The 21,247-nt window shown below is 44.8% G+C and overlaps 5 protein-coding genes across 5 annotated transcripts; 4 read left to right on the forward strand and 1 right to left on the reverse strand.

The window, feature by feature from the left end:
- Positions 1-427: 427 nt before the first annotated feature.
- Positions 428-1,821, forward strand: H6S33_002005 (uncharacterized protein; the record flags this gene model as incomplete). Its single annotated transcript, XM_044833346.1, has 2 exons — positions 428-1,290; positions 1,353-1,821. 2 exons carry the CDS (start codon positions 428-430, stop codon positions 1,819-1,821), a joined length of 1,332 nt encoding a protein of 443 aa, XP_044693148.1.
- Positions 1,822-4,865: 3,044 nt separating this feature from the next.
- Positions 4,866-6,454, forward strand: H6S33_002006 (uncharacterized protein; the record flags this gene model as incomplete). The annotated part of the gene is made up of 9 exons (XM_044833347.1): positions 4,866-4,934; positions 5,005-5,042; positions 5,098-5,139; positions 5,270-5,353; positions 5,417-5,545; positions 5,609-5,665; positions 5,722-5,862; positions 5,918-6,337; positions 6,397-6,454. 9 exons carry the CDS (start codon positions 4,866-4,868, stop codon positions 6,452-6,454), a joined length of 1,038 nt encoding a protein of 345 aa, XP_044693149.1.
- A 2,457-nt stretch (positions 6,455-8,911) lies between these two features.
- H6S33_002007 (uncharacterized protein) lies at positions 8,912-9,950 on the reverse strand (the record flags this gene model as incomplete). Its single annotated transcript, XM_044833348.1, has 2 exons — positions 8,912-9,635; positions 9,697-9,950. The coding sequence occupies 2 exons, from the start codon at positions 9,948-9,950 to the stop codon at positions 8,912-8,914; spliced, it is 978 nt and encodes a 325-aa protein (XP_044693150.1).
- A 5,213-nt stretch (positions 9,951-15,163) lies between these two features.
- On the forward strand, positions 15,164-17,191 carry H6S33_002008 (uncharacterized protein; the record flags this gene model as incomplete). The annotated part of the gene is made up of 10 exons (XM_044833349.1): positions 15,164-15,192; positions 15,276-15,328; positions 15,427-15,477; positions 15,535-15,543; positions 15,594-15,603; positions 15,677-16,200; positions 16,295-16,320; positions 16,380-16,396; positions 16,478-17,053; positions 17,116-17,191. The coding sequence occupies 10 exons, from the start codon at positions 15,164-15,166 to the stop codon at positions 17,189-17,191; spliced, it is 1,371 nt and encodes a 456-aa protein (XP_044693151.1).
- A 1,450-nt stretch (positions 17,192-18,641) lies between these two features.
- Positions 18,642-20,438, forward strand: H6S33_002009 (uncharacterized protein; the record flags this gene model as incomplete). Its single annotated transcript, XM_044833350.1, has 5 exons — positions 18,642-19,309; positions 19,412-19,641; positions 19,720-19,950; positions 20,025-20,046; positions 20,207-20,438. The coding sequence occupies 5 exons, from the start codon at positions 18,642-18,644 to the stop codon at positions 20,436-20,438; spliced, it is 1,383 nt and encodes a 460-aa protein (XP_044693152.1).
- Positions 20,439-21,247: the final 809 nt, after the last annotated feature.

Below are 21,247 nucleotides of genomic sequence, written 5' to 3' on the forward strand. Positions count from 1 at the left end.
CTGTGCGAATTCGCACATTACGCACCGTTGGCGCATACCTATAAGTTATCGACGTCCGACCCTCCATTTTTACTTGAACTCGACTTGAAGGTCGATACGATAGTCAACTACGACCCTGTAGCTACGTCTTACCCTGCGCCTGTATCTGTGTTGCTTTTCATACAGGCTTATTTGGTTGCCTGTTTTACGCTTTGCGCAGCTGTTACCCACTTTTGCTCTCATTTTTGGGGGAAGGCATCTTTTGTTAAAATAAGACCTTATACCTTTTTGTCTGTTCCAGTACGCGATCGCAAGCTCTGGTGTTTACTTTTGTAAGTGCTAGCTCTCTAAATATACCCGCCTACCCGACTACCACTAGTGATGTTGCTACTACGATGCTAATACAAATACCTGTAATAGTCGATATTGACACAAAGAACAATCCATCATGGCGAGCGAAAGATGTACCGCTTCCCGACTACAAACATTGCCGGAGTCATTACAGCAGCACGCCGATTTCATCAAACCCCTAATGAAGCCTCTAATGGCAAACCTATGCACCACATTCATTCAAAACTTCGACGAGCGGAATATCGTAGAAAGTGTACCTTTAGACCTTGTCGATCCGTACTTTCTACCCTCTGAAGCTAGGGCATCCTTAGTGCAAGAAATCTCAAAGTGTATTGACAACTACCTCAACTGTAACACGTATGACTTTAATCCGGGCTACTCTATAATGAACCGATTCATAAACGAAGATCCAAAAGATGCGCCCTGGGCACCTGGACTAACTCAAAAGGATAACCACGGGGATGATATGGGGACTTCAACCTCTAAGAATCTCATCCAGCAGGCCGCCAAAGGCGTAGGCGTGGAGGGATTTGGTTGGGAAGCAGACCTAGGTATGCGCATGTCAGAAAGGTCAAGAGAGCAAAATGGCAATGCTTTTCTGGAGAGAATAGAGTCTGCACACAGGATTATCACGCAAGGAGGAACGGAGTTCTTGGACCCAAGGAGAGGGCTCGCCCCAAAAGCTATGTCGACTACTGGGGTAAGGGACCAAAATGTACATGCAGATGCTATCAAACCGCGTGGATGTTCGAGTTATATCGATGGCTCTACAAGACCGCGACAAAGTAAACGACGTGTATCTCCCGGAAATAATGGCAAAGGACTATCTACAACAGCAACAGGTACTCCGAGCCGGATGCATAGCACGAGCGCAGGTAGCACAAAATCGACTCGCCGGGAACCTAAAAGGCATAAATGCCCCGACTGCAACGAAGTATTTCAATTTGAAGCACGGCTGAAGTAAGTACTACCTACCTACTTTATTGTTCGATCTTTTTATTTGATGTTAATGCATTCCTTAGGAGTCATCAAGCCGTTCATAGCAAGACTAAATGCAGATGTCCCGTTTGTGACTCGCTCTTTGGGCGAGACAGCTCCCTCAAAAGACATCTCAACACTCCTGGCGCCTGCCAAAAGAAAAAGGATGCAAAGTTACGGAATGCATCATTTCAGAACTCTCCTACGGCGACGAGAGCTGGCAGTCAGCATAACTACTACGAAATGGATGCTACAGCTTCAACCTCCAGTCTTGTTGATGGCGGCTCAGTTAATAACTCGCCGCTAGATACCCGGCAACCTACTCAAAATTTCAGCCAGCATCCAAATTATTCTTTGACTTATATGTCACAGAGCCCAAATTCTCATTCCGCGAATTATGGATCCGCGTACCAAAATGTAAGCTCTCAAAGGCCCAGCGGGGATTGGGGCGCATTAGATCCTTCAAACTACAACTGGCACTGCGATCCGTTTCCGTTTGCCCAGTTCGAATGAGGCTTGATGATTGTGCCATCCGCCGGTCGCGTTACGGTACGCCGCCTGGCTCTCCCACATCAACCAATTACCGACTCATCAATGCAATCTAATGTTCAAACTTTTCATGTGGAAAATCTGCCGGTGGTCGGTACTCAAAAATCGAAAAACAAGGCAGCATTCTATTGAGCCCTACCTTCTAGATTCCTCGCCACACCGAACACTACTGCCACCCTGCCTCCGAGTCCGATCCATACATGATCACCATCTGAATATATGTACATATCCTTGGTAAATCACCAGGGTAATCTCAAAACCGACCCCCCACATGTGACGACGGCCTGGACCCAATTTTCATTTCCCCCTCCGCTTTCATGGCTATTGGATGAGGAATACAAACTCTCCTCTTCAAATTCTTTTTTTCATTAAAACCTTACACCATTTTAATTGGTCACTTAGTTTTTATTTCGTTAATTTTTGGTATGATTGATACTCATGTCCTGAGTTTTGCTTTGTTTGTACTTGTGCTGTTGTACTTCTATGGGTTTTGGACCTTTCCTTTTCATGTCTTCATGTTTGGCAGGATTTATATCTTGCGATAAAGGCTACTTGGCTATCTACTACCAATCATACGGTCTCTATTCATTTCCTTTGCAAGGCCAGACCATATACTCATTCGTTTGTGTATTTGTTTCTATCTTTTCTTTTGTTCCCTGATTTTATGCACCACTCCCGACTCTCGAGAGTCTTCGAAGAATCATAATTAAATACAGATGATGTACGATTCAACGTAAGCACCGTTCCTTAAATATTTGATGATTCGAGAATAAATCGCTAACTCTAAACGCATGCAGCTCTCCCTTGGCGACATCTCCAAACCACATACATATGTAGCTTCGCCCAATTCGCCATGAGATTCACGTTTGGAGTGGTGACGACAAACGAATCCCTCACAGTCGTCGTTATAGTTGCTGTCATGGGATGTACAAGAACGATATCTCGCCATAGATGGTTCAATTGCGCACCAATTTTGGCAACTTAACGATGCACCCAACTAGGCTAAATTTTTAGCCAGTGGGACGTGAAGCCTTGGTCATCAGGAAGGCTGAAGGTCTGATAGGACAGTGAATTATGCGCACCTGGTGTGCGTATTTGGGGAAAGGGAGCTTAGGGTAGAGAACTACGTGTAGCTGGCAAAAGAGAACTCTACCTCTACTGGAGGAATATATACTATACTCTCTGCCAGGAGTACCCACGCTAGATTTTTCCGTAAGGATTGAATATGAACAAGGCGGGTGGAAGTTCAGGCCATGGGTACTGTAGTTGAGTAGGTGCATATATGATGTGCTGATGTAGACATACATGTATGCATGTAACGTGTTCCTTTTGATTGATCTAGGTCGGTCGCTTGTGGAGTTGGTAACATTCAAAATTCACGATGTTTTCCTATATTATATGGGGATTTTCTTTTTGGGTATTGCTTAATTGGCTGGAAAGAAAACTAGAATCCATATCTTTTGGGCACGTTGTACCTAAAGTACCTACTTGATACAGACCTTTGATTGCCTGTGTTCTAGCCCCCACAAGGTGAGAGAGGCTGCTTCCCCCCATCCAAGTACACGCGGCAACAGCTCGCCAAAATTCAGTTGCCGAGGACGGACTGGGTGCGCAGCATGGCGCGCAAGCAACAGCTCGCCTAAATCCCAGGAGACCACTTCTCGGAACGTTCATGTGGGACATTACTAATGGAACGATTAAATAGTTCATGCACCTGTGCCTCAGTCGGGCGCTCTCGTGCTACTGGCTGGCGGTGCACATGAGCATCTGATTACATATGTGTGGTTGAAAGCCTCAGTCAAGAATATCTTGAAGAATTGGACACAGTCCATACGGTCTGGAAAGCTTATGGAATGAAGAGTACATACATCGACGATTCTTTTTCTCTTCCAAGGCGTTCTACTATAGAGTCCCAGAGTGTGTAGAGCTACATGTAGAGTACAGGTACCTACTCTAGCTATATACATGTAGTAGGTACTCTACCCACATGTACCATTCTCACATATCAATGTCAGCGCCCCTATCATGTACCTACATATTATTTCTATTTTGACCACAGTTTTAAATTTTGCTAGTCCATCGATGGAGGTGGTCGCCGCCAGCCATGTTGTTCCCAAAGATGAGATAAATGCCTGCCCAGCTTGATTTGCACATTTGGCTTACTGAGCCTCATATGTAATGTTTTCCGGTGCTGCTTCTTGTAGAGAGATATCTTATGGTCCAATTGCCTTTCATTCGGGTATGGCTGTTCCCGACTGTAAGTACTCTAACTACATGTACCTCTAGGTCTAGAACAAGTTGGATAGAGTACCTACGCTTTGACTCAAAATACAAATGTGATACATTGTGCTCGGCGAAACTCTAGCAGGAGATAGTGCGGGGGACGAGGTGAGAGATTTGAAAGTGATGTTCTAACCACCACCACCATCATCATCATCACTGTTCCAGTTCCGTGGGCGACATGACCCGCTCGAAGTGTACCTTTCTGGATTGTCAACAGTGGTAGCAGCGGGTGATGGCGGGAGGCCCAACGTTCTTGTTCCTGTCAATACATAAAAACAGATTACCTGTTGGTAATATTTCTTATTCTTCAGCCCCTGTAGAAAAAAAGTGTCTACAAGGAGGTTGGCATTGGGCAACCGACGTTCCCAACCCACCATATGGGATTTTAATCTCTAACTTCTAATGCTAGCTAGTTTTGTATGCGAGGGTGAGATGTTTAAACAGACTTTGCTGTATCTAGTTAGATCTTCGGCCCGTACCAATTCTTTACCCTGAAGGAGCCAAGCAGAGGGGTAGGAGGTATATGGGCTACTCTAAAAAGAATTTCGGAATATCGGGTACAGCCAGACACATGAACCAGGTGCTTACTGGTGATATATATATATATATATAAGCTATGAATACCCACGCACCATCTGCCTACCCGCAGTTAGTTCATCTTGTCTATTGGGCAAACTCGCTGTACAATTTTTCCCCCAGACTATTTCCTTCTGTATACATCAATCATGGCAGGAGCAGCAACATCAGCAGGTGATTTAGAATTCCCTGAGGAAGAGATCGCGCTTGACCCTTTGGTGAGTTGAAGTCTTTTAGGTTCTATGTGCGTTTTGTGGATCTAACTAACTGGTGTTTAACTCTGGACAGTGCGATGAAGATTCCGGATCCGATTATGGAACAGGGTCGTGAGTACACGAAACTTCTAATGACGGCTTATTGCACTATCTAACCTGCCTCTAGGAGCGAGTACTCCACAGATTCATTGACTTCCTCCATCTATGAGTATGACAATCCCCTACAGCCGTAATGAAAGATACAGTACTGTCACGCGATTGCGATCGAGGATTCATCTCTTCTTTGTTGAGATCTGCGATGGAAACTACTTTATAGCTTACTAATTATTCACAATTAGATATCGCTTCGAAAACGGCCGCAGATATCACGCCTACAAGGAAGGCAAATATCTCCTCCCTAATGACGAAGCCGAGCAAGAAAGGTATTTGATTTCACTCTCTTCCTGGCCCTGCTGCACACACTAACATGTGATGCTGGTATTTAGATTAGATATTCTACACCATATTTATGTGCTGTTATATAAGGATAAGCTTCACTTAGCGCCAGTAGAAGAACCCCAGAGAATCTTGGACATCGGTACTGGAACAGGTATCTGGGCAATTGATATCGCTGAGTAAGCAGATCGCCTACTGGAGCTGTTAAAAGCTATTCAACTAACTCTGGGAATTGATAATAGGAAGTACCCAAACGCCGAGGTCATCGGGACAGATTTGAGTCCTATTCAGCCAAGTTGGTATGTTAGGTTTTCCCAGCAAAAAATTAATCAAATTTTCTTAATTAGAATAACAGGGTTCCTCCAAACGTCCAATTCCAAATCGATGATGCGGAGGCCGACTGGACATTTGCAAGGAACTCTTTCGACCTAGTTCATATACGCCACTTGAACGGAGCAATTAAAGATTGGCCCAAGCTTATAAAAGAAGCTTTCAGGTTCGCTTTCATCTCTATTATTTAGTGATAGCAGCTTGCTGATAGATATTCGTAGATGTATCAAGCCCGGCGGCTGGATCGAACTCGCAGAATATGAATTATTCCTCCACAGTGACGACAATACTCTCCCCAAGGACAGCTCCCTCTACAAGTACTATGATCTATGTAATCAGGCTGCTACCAAGCTTGGACGGGAATTCATAATCGCCGCCAATCTCAAGCCAATCATTTTGGAGGCTGGATTCGAATGTGCCACCCACCAAACCATGAAGGTTCCGTTCGGAACGTGGCCTGCGGATAAGCTGCAGAAAGAGATGGGTGCATACTTATACATGACAGCTGAGGAAGGCTTTGCGGCCTTTGGTATGGCTCTATTGACGAGAGTAATGGAGATGGAGGTGGAGGAGGTCAACGCATTAATTGCCCAGGCAAAAATAGATGCGAAGAGCAGGAAGATTCATTCATATTCTCGACAGTGAGTAATACCCTTCCCCCATAATGTGGTTTAATAAACCTTTGACTAACATTGATTAGGCATATCTACTACGCACAAAAACCTATTTGCAGCGACGATGAAGAAGAGGGATACTAAGTAATTTGTAGAGCTTTTCGAACGTATTAAACCATATATGTCCTGACGATTGAGTATTGTTTTTCTTTACTTCTTTTCCTTGAATCATCTGTGCTTGTCAATGTGTTCATTTCTTCAACATCGGGCGTAAACAATGGCAATCGTGAAGATTTTCTCACTTGTAGTAATTCACGCAACGAATGGTTAACTAGAAAAGGAGGATGAATAGCCCGATTTTATTTATATTGCAGTTAATGTCACCATATATTATGGTGTTGGTTGATATACCTTTTGAGCGCCACCGTTATAATGTCTCTTTTTATGAGCTAGCATATAATTATTATTACACATGTCCTCCCACTGAATGCTACTCTCATCTACAGTCGCACCTCGTTATGTCGTAAGCGTATTCTGGGAGCCCAACCCCTACGAGATGGCAAATATACGAGACAGCAAATAGGATTTGGTGGAGGAGGGCAGTATCTGTCCCGCAAATCCGTACGATACAGAAAGAGATCCGAGATATCAAATTGGTAGACCGAACATGTAATGTTCAGCAGTCGTTGACTTGAGATATGTTGCGACCTTCGAGCTGAACACTGAGTTAGCGGAAGTTCCAGCTCATGTCCTTTATGTTGCGTGACCGCGAGACGTGTACTACGTACGTACCATATACTATACCTTTAACCTTAACCTTCCCGGAAAGCAACACTGATATGTACATGTTGGCAGCTCTCGGTATCTAATAATATGGACGTAAGGATAGGGAACTACATCTATAGCGGAATCCCGATAGCTAGTAGCATATTCGATAGTAGGCTGGCCAGAGAGAGCTCTGATCGATATCACACATACCCCAATACCCCACTAGGCCCTCAGGCCCTCCCAACAAGCTCCGAGAAAATTAACCCCCCCCCCCCCCCCCAAAGAAAAGGGCAATAAATTTACAAAAAGTGATGCTGTGGCCATATACCCTTCGCGGGGGTATCGGCCCAATACAGTACTGCAATATATTGGGCTACATTTTCCCGGTATATAATATACACCCCACAGACACTCCCACCCCCGGGATTGAACCCATGACCTACTGATGGTCATGGGGACTCAACCCACTCGGTGTTCATGCAAGACTACATGTAGCTGTCTACCCTAGACTACACTCGCCCACACAATTTTTAGTGCACTGGAAGTAATATCTAAGGGAGGGAGGGCAAAGTGAGCTAGGAAGACACCTAACCCTACAATCACAATCTACCACAAACCCACTGGCCATCCTCTTGTAGTAACATATTCGATATGGGTGTTCGATACTTGATGGTAACACACACTGGGTGACATTCTCTACCATATGTTACTGTCGAGACTCCATGAATTCAGTGCACTATAAACAAGTACATGTATCTTATGTAATATAATCGATACAGCGCTAACAGAGTGAGTGATATCTCGTGCTTAAGGCGCATGAGTTGATTAACCGTATAATTACATATACATATATAGGCCTAGGCTTAACCTCACGCGCACGTACAAGCGCAGCCTAAAACCATCATACGGAATACTTCTGCAGAAAGGAAAAAAAGAAAGAAAAAAAACAGCATTTTTTCTCGCAACCAAAAGACTTACGTGCCCTCCGATATATATATATGGCCACTAGTGCTCTAGCGACATGGTGGGGAATTAAACAAACGTCATAGCCAGCAATTGATAGAGTCAAACTACACAGCTCGTCCCATTATATATTAGTACTACACAGGCCATTCAACATCATGACACAATATTTATTTTTCGTAGCTTTGCCAGTTAGTATGGCTTGGCAATATTTGGTGGGAAATGATATGTTTGACACACTATTTTATAACCACACCTAACCCATCCATCTACGTGCTTTCTTGACCAATACATGTAATTCAGTCAATGTGCATAAAGGCGTATACGTAATATAAAAACTAAATTGGACTGACTGCAGAGTACTACATGTTCATGTAGTTCCCGTACTCTTATGTCACGAAGATTATCTTGGATGTATACGTACATGTATATGTGGAGCTAAGAAACATGGTGCACTACCTTGGGTATATGTAATTAGGTGCTTGGGTGATTCACTAAATACGTGTCATGTACGTTCGTGTTTTGTAAGGCTAGGTCTTATGAAATTATCCGGGAAGATTGATCAAGCGTAATCCGGTTACTTCATGAATTAACCAGTCAATCAATCAATGGTACACTACCTTCCCCCACATTGTTGCTTTTATCTGACCTCGGCAGTTATAGGTATGATGTACAATGATGTATGTAGGTACTTCCAACTTACAATTACAGTATTGTATAGGTTCTAAAGACAAGCGTATCAAAACGAAAGTATTTAGTCAAAATACGAATGAGCTAGGATTACAACATCCTTTTTTTACAGAGTATTAAGAGCACGTGTAAAGAAATTATGTTTTTAGTGGCTTGAACCCAGGGAAGTGCACAGCACCTCTAATGAGTCCCCGTGAAAACCCAGCCCATCTTCCGCCCTCTTCCTCTCTTTGGTGCCGACGCCCTCCTCCTCCTCTGTGCTGGCCTAGGCTCAGCAGGCTCTGCACCATCCTCAGAATCCGGATTTTCATCTGCCTTTCTTTTCCCCGTTACCGCTGACTTCGTAACCGGGGCCGCCGGAGCAACTGGAATAGTCGGAGTTGTTGTCTTATGTCCACCTTCCAGCCCCAATGCTGCATCGAGCGCATCCACCCCACTTAGACCTGCGATCCCCACCGGACCGGGAATACTGCGAAACTCGGCGCCCTCTTTTCCCAGGACAAATCCCACTTTCTCGACGTCGCCTGCAGTAACATCGCCCCCGAGTCTTTCCACGAGTGCCTTAACTCCCTCCACGTAGGTTCTATATTCTTTTGCGTCATATTTGATTTTTTTATTCCAACCCTCGCGACCAGGAGAATATAAAATCCAGCGGTACGCTTCATCTGAGAACGCTGGCACCGTATCTGGGGCCATAATGGCTAGGATGTAAGAAGCTGTGGCGGGTCCGACCCCTTTGAGGGGATCAGTGAGGTCCTTTAACGAGGCGATGATATGTGCGGTAGTGGGTGGGGACGGTGCGCCGAGGAGGTTATCGAATGCTGCAGTGGTCGCAGAGGTCACAGTGGAGGGATCGTTACTAGAGATAAGTTTTGGGAGGGCTTGACGACGTTTCCCACGTGCCCTATGGATTCTTCTTAGCTTTTGTATAGAGAGGATGGAGGTGAGGAGCTGTGGGGACAAACATTTTACAACCAAGTAACTTCTGGAGTTCCCCTTTCATCAAAAAGGGCTTACTTCTCGCCTTGACAACCTCGGGAAGTGTATTGAGCCTCCAAAGATCGAGCTCCTCAGAACTCAGTTCTGACGATTCATCTGGTTTGGCCAGCTTTGGCGCAGAATTTGTCTTTGAGAGAGCGCTCATGGTAGCGGGGTACCGAGAGAGAACCTCGGCGAATTCTTGAAGGGTGATGTGGTTCGGGGCAGGAGTGGTCGCCATCGTTTGTGTAATATCTGCGTGTGTATGTGGGTTGCTTGAGTGAGGTTGTAAGGAACGCGTAGCATACGGACATTTTCGAGGAGACGCGTTAATGGAAATGACGCAGGGCTTGGCGCCGGTGCGCGGTGATATTCATGAGTGTGAGGGGTGGAATACATGATGCCCGTGGTAATTCCGATAAGATGCTAGCTAGTTAATCGATAACGTATAACCTGGAGTCGAGCTCTGCTACGCCGGGCGATTGCATTGAAGGATACACCACTACATATGTCTGGTCACGCAGGGTTACATCTATTCAGAGTATAAATACGTAGATCTCCCCAGCCCTAGCCCTGGCATTTGCTCATTACGAGATTACATGGATATATACGTATGTACGCACATCCTAGTACTCTGATTGATACATCGGATTTAACAATCACCCCGGAAATGGTCATTTCCAACACCCCCTTCCACCACGAATTTTGAAGTGTGAAGCCGTGTACAATATATGAACGCGGGTCTGAGAAGACTTGACTTATGGGCCCAAACCTAACAAACCCAAACCACCAACCAATCCGCCCAAAAGCTGTTCTAAAGGGTGTATATTATATTTTTCAGAATTTCCTTTATGATTTAGCCAGTAGGAAGCTCCATATCAAGCTTAAGTTGGTTGAAACCTACTGTTTTAAATCTTTTATTCTGACACTATCACCATGAGAATTTTGGCCCTTGATATAGTTTTTCTATATATTCCCACTTGTTTTCCATACCTGTATTTTTGTATAGTGGTGTGGGGTCTTGGCAGATTTCAACCAAAATCACTTCAGAGCCAGTAACCCCCTTCGATACTTGAATACATGTACATAGTTTAGGTTATTTATAAATGTATTTACTTTAACTACTCTACCGCTAGAATACCGGATATACAATGTATCTAAGGGTTCTATTGCCTTGTGTAATATGTCATGTAGTTACATGTCATGTCATGGCTACCCTAAATGATGGAGAGCATGAGTTATTTTATATAGTAGAACTCACCAACGTGACTACTAATATAATGGCCTAAATATTTAGCGCTTTTATTAGAGCGTATTTACTAACCGTTAATTTTGATAATTGACACTTCGTTACTCTCTAAAGCGACATCCGCAAGTCAATTTTGGACGGTGTTGCTTGCCAGGCTGTGAAATGCGTCAAAAGGATACAAAATACAGCATATCCCGTCAGCGTATATCACAGATAGGTAGCGTGAGGAATCATTAGATCTTTAGAGTTACCCCAATCGTACCTTCTCTGCGCCGCTAGCCCTTGTGGAGAGGTAGTGTCAATTTTGCCCTTTGAAACCGTCAATTTTAAAGTGCCAATTGTCAGAAATGACACTTGGTAAATACGCTCTATTAGAGCGTTTTGGCAACGGCACTTTTCCAAATTTCTAGGTCAAATTTTGAGTTCTTGGCTCTGCGCCGCTAGAAGCGATTCCGTTGCTTCTTTGGTGTGAAATCGCAGCAGATCCTGGAAGATCGACTTGTAAATGCTTGTAGCAGCGCAGAGCCAAGAACTCAAATTTTGACCTAGAAATTTGGAAAAGGGCGTTTAGTACAGCCAGAAAATCCTATAATTCCGGATAAAACCCGATTTCTCAGGCCAAACCCCGCCATTGTGCAGATTTTAATTTGTGTGGTTTTAGCCACCGGTGTCCTTGATCTTGGAAAAGGCTTACGTATGCATGTGGATAATTGGGCGTGATGAAAATAACGGGAAAAATAAAATGTAGGTTACGTAGGTCTAGCAGTAGGCCGGTATAGCTGATCGCGCCCAATGACTTTACATGTACAAGGCTCTGGCATTTAGTGAGTGAACGGATCCTCACCTGTCAACACCCCATTTAGTTTGCTCACTTAATGCCAGAGCCTTGTACAGTCGCATGCAACAAGTTCCCGCCGTTTTTTGACAGTGAGTCAAACCATAACCACTCCACCATGAACTCTGCAAAATTTTCAAGATATGACAAGTGGCAAGCTGTTGTTATTCTCCATAAAATGGGCTGAAATACTGTACAAATAAATAAAGATACAAACTGTCCAGTTAGGAGGAGGATTGGCCTACTGGATGATCAGATTTCAATGCCATAGAGAATTCATGGGAAATGCTCAAGAGTGCACTAAAAAGGCAATGAAGTTATAGACAGAGAAGACCTCATCGTGATGATGAACCCTTTTATCGCTGCACAAGAGGAGTGGGGGGGCATTGTCTCAATCAAAGCTAGATAAATTGCCATTAAGGGTTGAGGCATGTCTCAAAGCCAATGGAGGCCATACTAGATGGTAGTCTCAAAATCGTTTTCTTTATATTCTATTTAACTCTACTATGTATTCTATATTAAATATCTTCACTTGTAGTTGAGTAACGAGTATTGAGGTCGGGTGTTGCATCGTGAACGGCGAGAACTTGATGCATGCGACTGTACATAGTTCTTTGCGAGTAATTCCAGGCTATCGTTATTACAGTACTTGAACTCCACGGTCCATAAATCAGGCGTGGCCGACTGCCAGTACCTACATACAGTACCTACATGTATGGCGCGAGAAGCCATGGGGGTACAAGTACTTGTTGTATGTACTCGCAATTTCACAGCGTTTCCGGACGCAACTGCTATTATATACACAGAAAAAACCCGCCAAGGCTATCTTTTGTATGGCATGCAATAGTGGTCGCGTCCGGAAACGTCAAAAAACTACGAGTAGGTGTGTCAACTTCGGATAACCTTATGGGAATCAGAGAAAATATCACCGTTAGCCTAGGCGCCTAGGCACTAACACCGTTATGGTAGTAGATCTTCCATTGGTTGATTCTTTAAAAAACGACACCTGCCCCTCCATGGCTTCTCGAGCCATCCCTTCGTCTGTTCCCGCGAATCACAACTTATTAGCGCTAGCGTGCAAACGGCGTCGTGATAAACCAAAATCTAACGACGATTGTTTAAAGCACTACTCGATTGTGAATTTATGTGACGAGTGGAGACAATTCTGCACCGCCGACAGCCGCTTCCAACTAGTCTGTGGATTTTGTGCCACAGATTGCCACAAGTCCTAAAAACAGACGAAGGGATAGACTTATACTACTAGTTGACGGGGTTACAATGCTGGTATTCGCAGAGTATTAACAGTGATCATGAACGACTGTCAAGCCTTTTTCCAAGTTGGAAAGTCAACCCGTAATTCCTTGCGTGCGGCTACATTTCTATCCTAGGCGAAACCGAGCATCTATCGGCTGCTTATCCTATTATTCCTACCTACATACTCGTTATTTTTTTGGAGTTTCCGGACTGAACTGGGTCTGCATATGGGCGAAAATCGTGCATAACAACCATATTTTGGTGGTATGCAAACCCAGTCCAGTCCGGAAACGCCAAAAAAAATAACGAGTTACACATACTTCACAGACATACATCTACAAATCAGTAATCGATCCTACGATTTCCTCTGGAACTACTCCGTTTCCCTGCTCAGCGAGATCCCTACTGAGCGAGATTGACATACAAATATTTCTTGGCTGCAGACTTGGGGGTCAGATTTTACGTGGTAGAGGACCCCAAGTCTCGGTCAGTAGGGATCTCACTGAGCAGGGAAACGGAGCTAGTAACCCACATTTCAATCTTCGGTTAATGCTTTTTGGGATGTGCGGGATCAAGCCGCTGCCGGCCGGTTCCATGTAAAATTAGTCCGTTAATGCATTTACATATTCTACCTGAAAACATTGTTATCAGATTTCATTGGCTAGCTAAGAGGAGTAATGCGTTGTTGTTTCTATAGAACGGAGGAACCTGATCATGAGAAATTGCGCAATGCGCATGATCGAGAGTTGTGATGGCGGCAAAACGGGGAAGATTGAGCATGAGGTCGTACAAGAGCAGTTGAGATCAGAATTAAAAAATATGACTGAGCGCGGACAGGAGAAGTTTGGAATGGGTACCATACATGCACTATTAACCTATCCCTTTCGACTTGAATTGGTGGAGATAGTAAGTAATTACTTAATGTCACCATGGCCAGTACCGCATGGGCTCTCACTCGGAGCAGCCGGTTTGAAGTTGTAGGACGGCATTAATGTCAAAAAAAAAAAGAGAGAACAAATAGCAATTAAGACATAAGCAATATGTTCGACGTGTGCGGAACTAAACGAATGCGTTAAACTTACTCGCGACAGGCATGAAGTACCCGAATATGCAGCTGCAAGTTTTTGGTGTATTTTTGACTTCTACTCCAATGGAAATTGCAGATTAGGACGTGCATTTTCGGGTACTTGTTACCTGCTGCGAGTACAGAGGGTGATCATTGGCCGCTTACGAGAGCTCGGAAACGAGGCTCCAACGTTGTGATAGGTCATTGCATATTGACTGCAACGCCACCAAGAACATTTTGGGATCTCTATCCGTTCCAGGTCACTGAGTCGATTTATGACACGAACGGTCAGGTTGGAACAATATTGAGAATAATAATCGCTCATGAAGATCAGCCAGCGTCTCATAGATCGAAACGTATCTTGCTGTACTCCAGATGCAGAAGATATAAGATTGAAGCCTTGAACCACCTTGAATATGGGTGAAAACTACATGTATTGTTCTATTTGTTTAGTATGCGATGTGGTGGTTGTGGTGCCGGTGGTGCACGGTGTTATAGTGTGTGTGTGTCTGGTGTGTGGGTTATGAAGTACGCTCGCAATAGGTATTGAGGCTCTTTGTTAGCTCACTAGCTGTATCTACCCCGATCGATCCGCGTACGCGTGGGTTGCAAGACAGGTTGAAAGCCTAGAAAGTCATTTGCGTGTTAGCCAATCCTGCAAGTCTTTTCTTTTTACCCGTTATTTTGATAGTACTAGAGTAAAGTCATTATTGAAGAAAGCTCGTGAGGGAGAGAAGGACGGCTCGAGGGGGAGTACTGATCATATATATATTATATATATAGACATTGCAACGTCAAAGTACTGTCAATCGATATTGATACTAATTCGTTTTTTCTTTTTATTTTATTTTCCGACAGTCCTATCTCTTATATTGCATGTATATACCGCCATAACTCGAAAAATTGGCTAGATCAAAATTACTTGTACGGGAAACTTATGGTGCAGATCGATGCCATTCAACCAATCACTCAAGTGGTAATCCCTGGACGGAGATAGCCAATTTTTCGAGTTTTGGCGGTATTGCCAGTGCACCCTGGCGTCACACACGTATGCATGTAGAACAACTGCTTTTTGATATGTAGCTGCCAACCCTTACCCAACTACATTTCCTGATCCCCCCACTACATGTAGCTTAGCTGCATCGCTAAACTAGCTTCCCAGGCTCGACAACTCCTCCTCCACCCCGCGTCTTTTGTCTGGCATTATCTTCAGCGGTACGGTAGAAAGAAAGAAAATTTAATCGGTTTACGTCTCACGTGTACATCACTACTTCTAGAGAGTTAAAGTACTAGTGTTATTAAGTAGAATCCAGAACCGACCAATTTACACTTTCGCGGTTCGAACGGGTGTGGACCACGTATACGTATATACGTCCTGTCAGTAATTCAAGGGCAATCAAGTGCTTATATGCTTTCCCAAGTTACTCTTTGTCCCCTCTAGAACGAAGCTTTTCCCTTACTTCCACCTTTTGAGGTTGAGCCTCCCTCGAGTCTGATGCCCCCCCACCCGTACCCAGTCACCCCCCCCCTCCTCGCGCCTCGTCATGAGTTGACTGAATCTAGGTTTACCATAATGGCCGCACGAGACGAGCACGAATATCTCTGGTTGAGTAAAGGAGTTATCACAGACATAGAAAAAGAATTGAACCCTGGAGGTCTTGCGTTTCACCCGCCAACTTCGTGGTCTTGCCCCCAGCTCTACCGTGCCCTCAAGACAGCTTATAAAAATAAGCATCCTCTAGCGGCACACGAACCACAGTATAAGGGACGCGCCCAGGAAATTGCGACAACGGAGCTCAACAAAATCTTGGAGGAGAGATTGAAGAGGCCCATGAACAACGACCCAATGGACAATTGGAGAGAGGCCAGGCCCATAGACGAGCCTTTTAATCCCACACTCATCGGCAGCAATATAAATGTTGGACGTCCGCCACCGGCACCGTACAAGAGGCATAATAGTCCACCTGCGACGACACCTGCGACGACGCTGCCTACATTGCCCTCGCAATCGCAATACACAGCAGCAAGCTCAAGCACTAGTGTTAGCACCGGCCGAGGTACAGGAACTACAGTAAATGGCAATAATGGTGGGCCCCTCCTTCATCAGAGGAATACGAACAGCCCAGGCCCATCGCCCGGAAGAGGGGCAGTTTCGATTAATGGGAACTTTCGTTCGCGTAGAGGCCGCGGCCCAGGCCACCGCTCAGGTCAGCCCCGCGCCGGTGCTCACCCTTGCCTCTTTGAAGGATGTGGGAAAAGCTTCCAGTACCCTTCGAAGCTGAAGTGAGTACATAACTCTGGCTAGTAAAATATGATGATTATGAAATGGAAGTATGCGTTCTAACGTCAATATTTCAATCATAGAGACCATGAACACACGCATTTACCCGCAAAGGACTTTGCCTGTAGGCTTGGATCATGTACAAAAAGCTTCAAGAGGATGCGCGAACTCAAGGCGCACGAGAAGATCACTCATCCAGGCCATCCATCAGAATCGGGGTCGGAGCCTAGGGATATGGAGATGGCTGATGCTGGGGAGGTAGAGCTTGTGGAAGATCAGAAGAAATTGTCAGGGCGCCGAGATGAGGATAATAAGGTTGAGATTGAGGGCGAATATAAGAAGGAGTCGCCGTCTCTAGAGCTACGTGAGCCCTCAGATAAGATCTCCGAAGCCGAAGTTGCGAGCCCAACACCTTCACCTCCCACGCCCAATGCTCGCGGAACAGCTACCCCGGAGCCTGAGCGGCATCCCTCCCCGGAGCCTGAACGGCTTCCCCCACTGGAGCCTAAACAACGTCCTTCCCAACCTCCAGTCCGTCTACCACCTCCCGATCCTAGCCCTACCGATCCTAACCCGAAACTGCCTGTTATGCCTACTAGGCCCGATGATACGGGTCTCGACAACAGCAAGAAGAGCATATCCCCACCACCAAACGGAAGGTAAGTCCATGCATTCTTGATCTACTCAATTCTAACCTTGAGTCTGATGTATTTCGTCGCAGTGCATCATCTCAAAGGCTCAATTCTGAGGCCCACATTACGAAGTTGGCAATTAATTTACTATCGTCCCCATCGTGACTTGGTTGGCCGAAAACTTGGCTCTTTTCTAGGTTGATATGCCCCCTCCACCGCGCGCTGAGAAAGCATTCAAAACTGATATTGCTTAACGGGTTATCCTTAGTTGCAACACGCTTCGAAATGAAAAAATTAATTTTTTCTCATGTAAACTTTCCTCCTCCACAAATCTTGAATATAAATATTGTATCCCTTTTTTCACCGTTTTTTTCAGTCATGTTTTTCGTACTCGCTTTTGTTTCTCTTTTGTTTATTTTTTGTGTTACATACATGTAACGAGTCTTCTTGAGCGCGCATAAAATTTGACAGTACACATGAAGCGCCTAATAAAACTAGGGTCCGGCCATCGTCATGGTATGTATATATACACTGAGATTATGACCTAACATGCATGGGTTGAATTCTTCTCACCGCGAATTCAAACACACGATCTTGGTCTGTTAGGTTGAGCCAACACCCACGTCTTCCATCAAAATCATGCGTTGCAAGCCTAGCTAGCTAGTCAACTAACTACGGCTTCCTAGTTTCTTCTTCTCAGCCCGTACAGCCAGCCTAGCGTGCTAATAGTGGGTTCTATTTATTAATCTCTCAGTGCACGCGAAGATCTCCAACACAGAGAGGCTGAGTGGAACCTGTATGTACGTACGGGGAGACTAACGAGGCTGTGGTTGTCAAGCAGCCGCGATGGGTTGTCCAAGCCCCACAACCCGTCCACTCATGAGCCATTGCCAACAGCGTCAGCCCCATTGAACCCTCTCAAATTGGACGATAGCCTCGTGAGCAATTAGATTGAGACATCTAATGCTTCGCCCGATCATATGTTCACATAAACTGAGTCCTGTGTATATGTACATTTGTTCAAGCCTTGTTCGATGGGTTTAATTTTGGTGATCATGATTCATGCAACGGGCGGTTGATACGAACAAGGCAACCACTATGACCCAATCGATGACTGTTCGCGAACACACGAACACACACACCCCAACATACGAACTCGATAGCTTCGAAGAAATATGTCTAGGTAGACACAACTAGCGTTTAGGCTCCCAGCACATAAAGTCTGCCCAGCCCAATCCTCGGGGCCTTCTAACAATTTCCAAAAGCTTAAATCAACCGAGTGCTGCAGCGACGGATGATCTAGTAAGCTTCAAGGCAACAAGCGTACATACACTACAGCTATATCATACTAGCAGCTATCTAGCGAGGCGACACAGACAGTCAGGTCAGGACCAATCTCACTAAAGGATATCACCCCAACCCAACCCACCTTAAATAGTAGTATGACCCTTATATTTGCCACCTCCAAGATTCAAGGAGAGAGAGAGAGAGAAAATAACAGTAATACTAACTCAATGTTGGTCGAGTAGAACAAAGTCAATCGGTGCTTCAATATCTATCCATCTCTCTAAGCTAAAATACTCTCAACACCTTTCCGTAAAACACGTACTTCAGTATGCTCTCCGAAGCTACTCGACCTCCATGGCTCTACCAGAAACATAAACTTGAGGAATTTGTTGAAAATCAGAACTGGACATTGAACATTGTTCAGCTACGATGCGACCGAAATCGTTGCCAGCTTGTCGACGACATCCTTGAGAAAATTGCCTTGAAGGAGCATCTCCAGCCCAGCGAGTTTGAGAAGGGCCTCGCAAGAAACCACCTAGCAGTCGATCTCCAGAATATCCTTCAGCGATGGTGCGGTATCGGGTTGAAGAAAACAATGGAGGGATCTGCCCTTTTGGGAGGCCCACCAACCCCTCCCACTAACCGATGGGCTCCTCCTCTGAACATGGAGAGGATCAATCCTGTGCCGAAAGTAGAAGTTACAAGTCCAGAGACAACTATATTTTCACCACCTGCAACGACATTCAATTGCATTGGAAGTGGAGACACCTACCAATCTCGAGCACGAGACCTATTCCCATCTTCGCAGCAACCCGCTTTGAGTTCCCGGCCGACCAAAAGACAGCTCGACGGTGTTGATCAATACGACGATATCACTAAAATGGCCAAAATAGATAGGACATCATCATTCACTTGCCCATATTATGCTCGGAACAAACACACCCCCGATCATGCAGAATGCGCAAAGAAGACCTTCCCAAACCCCCGCAAACTAAAGTAAGTGTAACTTTTCTACCCATTTTCCACATAACTACATGATATCCACCCCCGAGGTCTTGTTTTTTTTAGTATTTTAGCTAACGTACGCCAAATCTTCAGGGAGCACGTCTGGCGGTGGCTCAAACCTTTCAAGTGCGCAAACTGCGGCGAAGGTTTTGGCCGTGAGAAGACGAGAGCTATTCACTGCGAGCAGCGCAAAACCAAATGCAAGACGGCCGTATCAACATACGAGCAAAGTGCCGAGTTTCGTCGCGATCAGCAAATAGAGTCAGCAAAGAGTACTCAGGAGATGATCCGCATATTTGATGAATACGAAAAGGAAGTCAATGGTTAGTTACCTCACGGTCTTGACTGTTTTCGAGTAATAGGACAGAAGACCAGTTGAGGGGCTCACAACATGAATATAGAAGTAAATGCACAAAACCTCAACAACCAGGAGGGGAGCAGCAGCTCAGAATCAGAGGGAGGCTGCTCAAGTCCTGATAACACATCGGATAGCGAAATGGATGGTTCAGGAGATGGTTTAAAATACGTAGCGCCAGGGCACGTGGAACTAGCCGTTATGGCCGTTCGACCACGCTCAGAGAGTCTTCATCAAGCACACATTTTGCGGGAGGATTCAGACTCTACCCTCGAAGGTTTGAGCCCACAGACCCCGCAAGATTACTCCAGCCGAATACATGGACACCAACTGAGCCCAAGCTGGCAACAGGAAGGCGATCAAAACCAGTTTAGTCCGCTACACGCTCGCCGAAAAAGCGCGCCGTCGATTTATTTTACGTCAATACCTTCAAATAATTTCGTGCAGGAATCAAGTATGGGGGCTATGGAAGTACCAAAAATTACTATCACTCAACATGAACCATCTCTAAATTTTATGAGTCACAACAATAGCCCGATAGAGTTCGAGCCAGAGTTATATCAGATGCAGAATGAAATCAGTAATAGAGAACCATCATACATGACGGACCCTATGGACGAAGGACCTCAGATGACAGAAAATGATTTTTCCAACATCAGTCAGGGATTGCCATTGGGCGATAGAAGCATTCCGCAAAGAGTTGTCATACACAGTAATGGATTCGGCAGTGTTGGACCGTTTTTTGCTGGATTCAAGTTTAATTAAGTTTGGTGGTATTTCATCTCATTATTCCATGTTTTCATTTCCCATCTTTCGACTTTCGACTTTCTTTCGACTTTCTACTTTCTTTCGACTTTCTTTCGTTTTTTCGGATCATATGTACTTATGTATTTCGTGGGTCTCTCCCCTTCTTTTATGTCTATAACGTACGGCGTTTTCAAGTTGGTTATTTTGAGGCGGAATTCGTGGGAAAGCAAGGACTTTTTACCCAGTATTAAAATAAATAGTCAGATTATTACCAAAATTTCGCTTTCTCTGATTCAGGAAACTGTCTCATAAAGTCCCAGAACACCTGGTGGACGCAGGCAGATGAACTACCGGAGCGACCACTACAACTTTTCACCATATATCAGGCGTGACTATATATGTTACTAGTATTTTGGTATTTTAACCACTCCCCTGTGATTCTCACTAGGTTGTATGGGGGGTCGCCTTATAATAGAGCCCAAGGAGCGCAGAATCATAATAAATCTATAGGACTTTTTTTGTCTTGCTAACCTTGATAAAATCAAAAAATCCGATTAACCAGTAACATAACTAGCCCAAGTATCTATCTCTTTCAACGGCCAGTCACAGCTAAATTCGAAAAGGAGAAAGAAAAACTAAAGTGGGGCGATGCACGAGTGATATTTCATGACTAAGGTGACGATTCTAGGTTCACGTAGTACAATTGTCAATCAATTCCAGGTAAGTCTTATCCTAGTTATATCATTGTATCACCCTCATGTGATTAAACTTACTTCCTGATTAGTGGACAATGACTGCGGTCAACGAAGAAGGTCCATTTACCAGGG

The sequence above is a fragment of the Morchella sextelata genome (genome assembly GCF_020137385.1).
Source record: "Morchella sextelata strain SCLS chromosome Unknown scls_12, whole genome shotgun sequence".
NCBI classification, from domain to species: domain Eukaryota; kingdom Fungi; phylum Ascomycota; class Pezizomycetes; order Pezizales; family Morchellaceae; genus Morchella; species Morchella sextelata.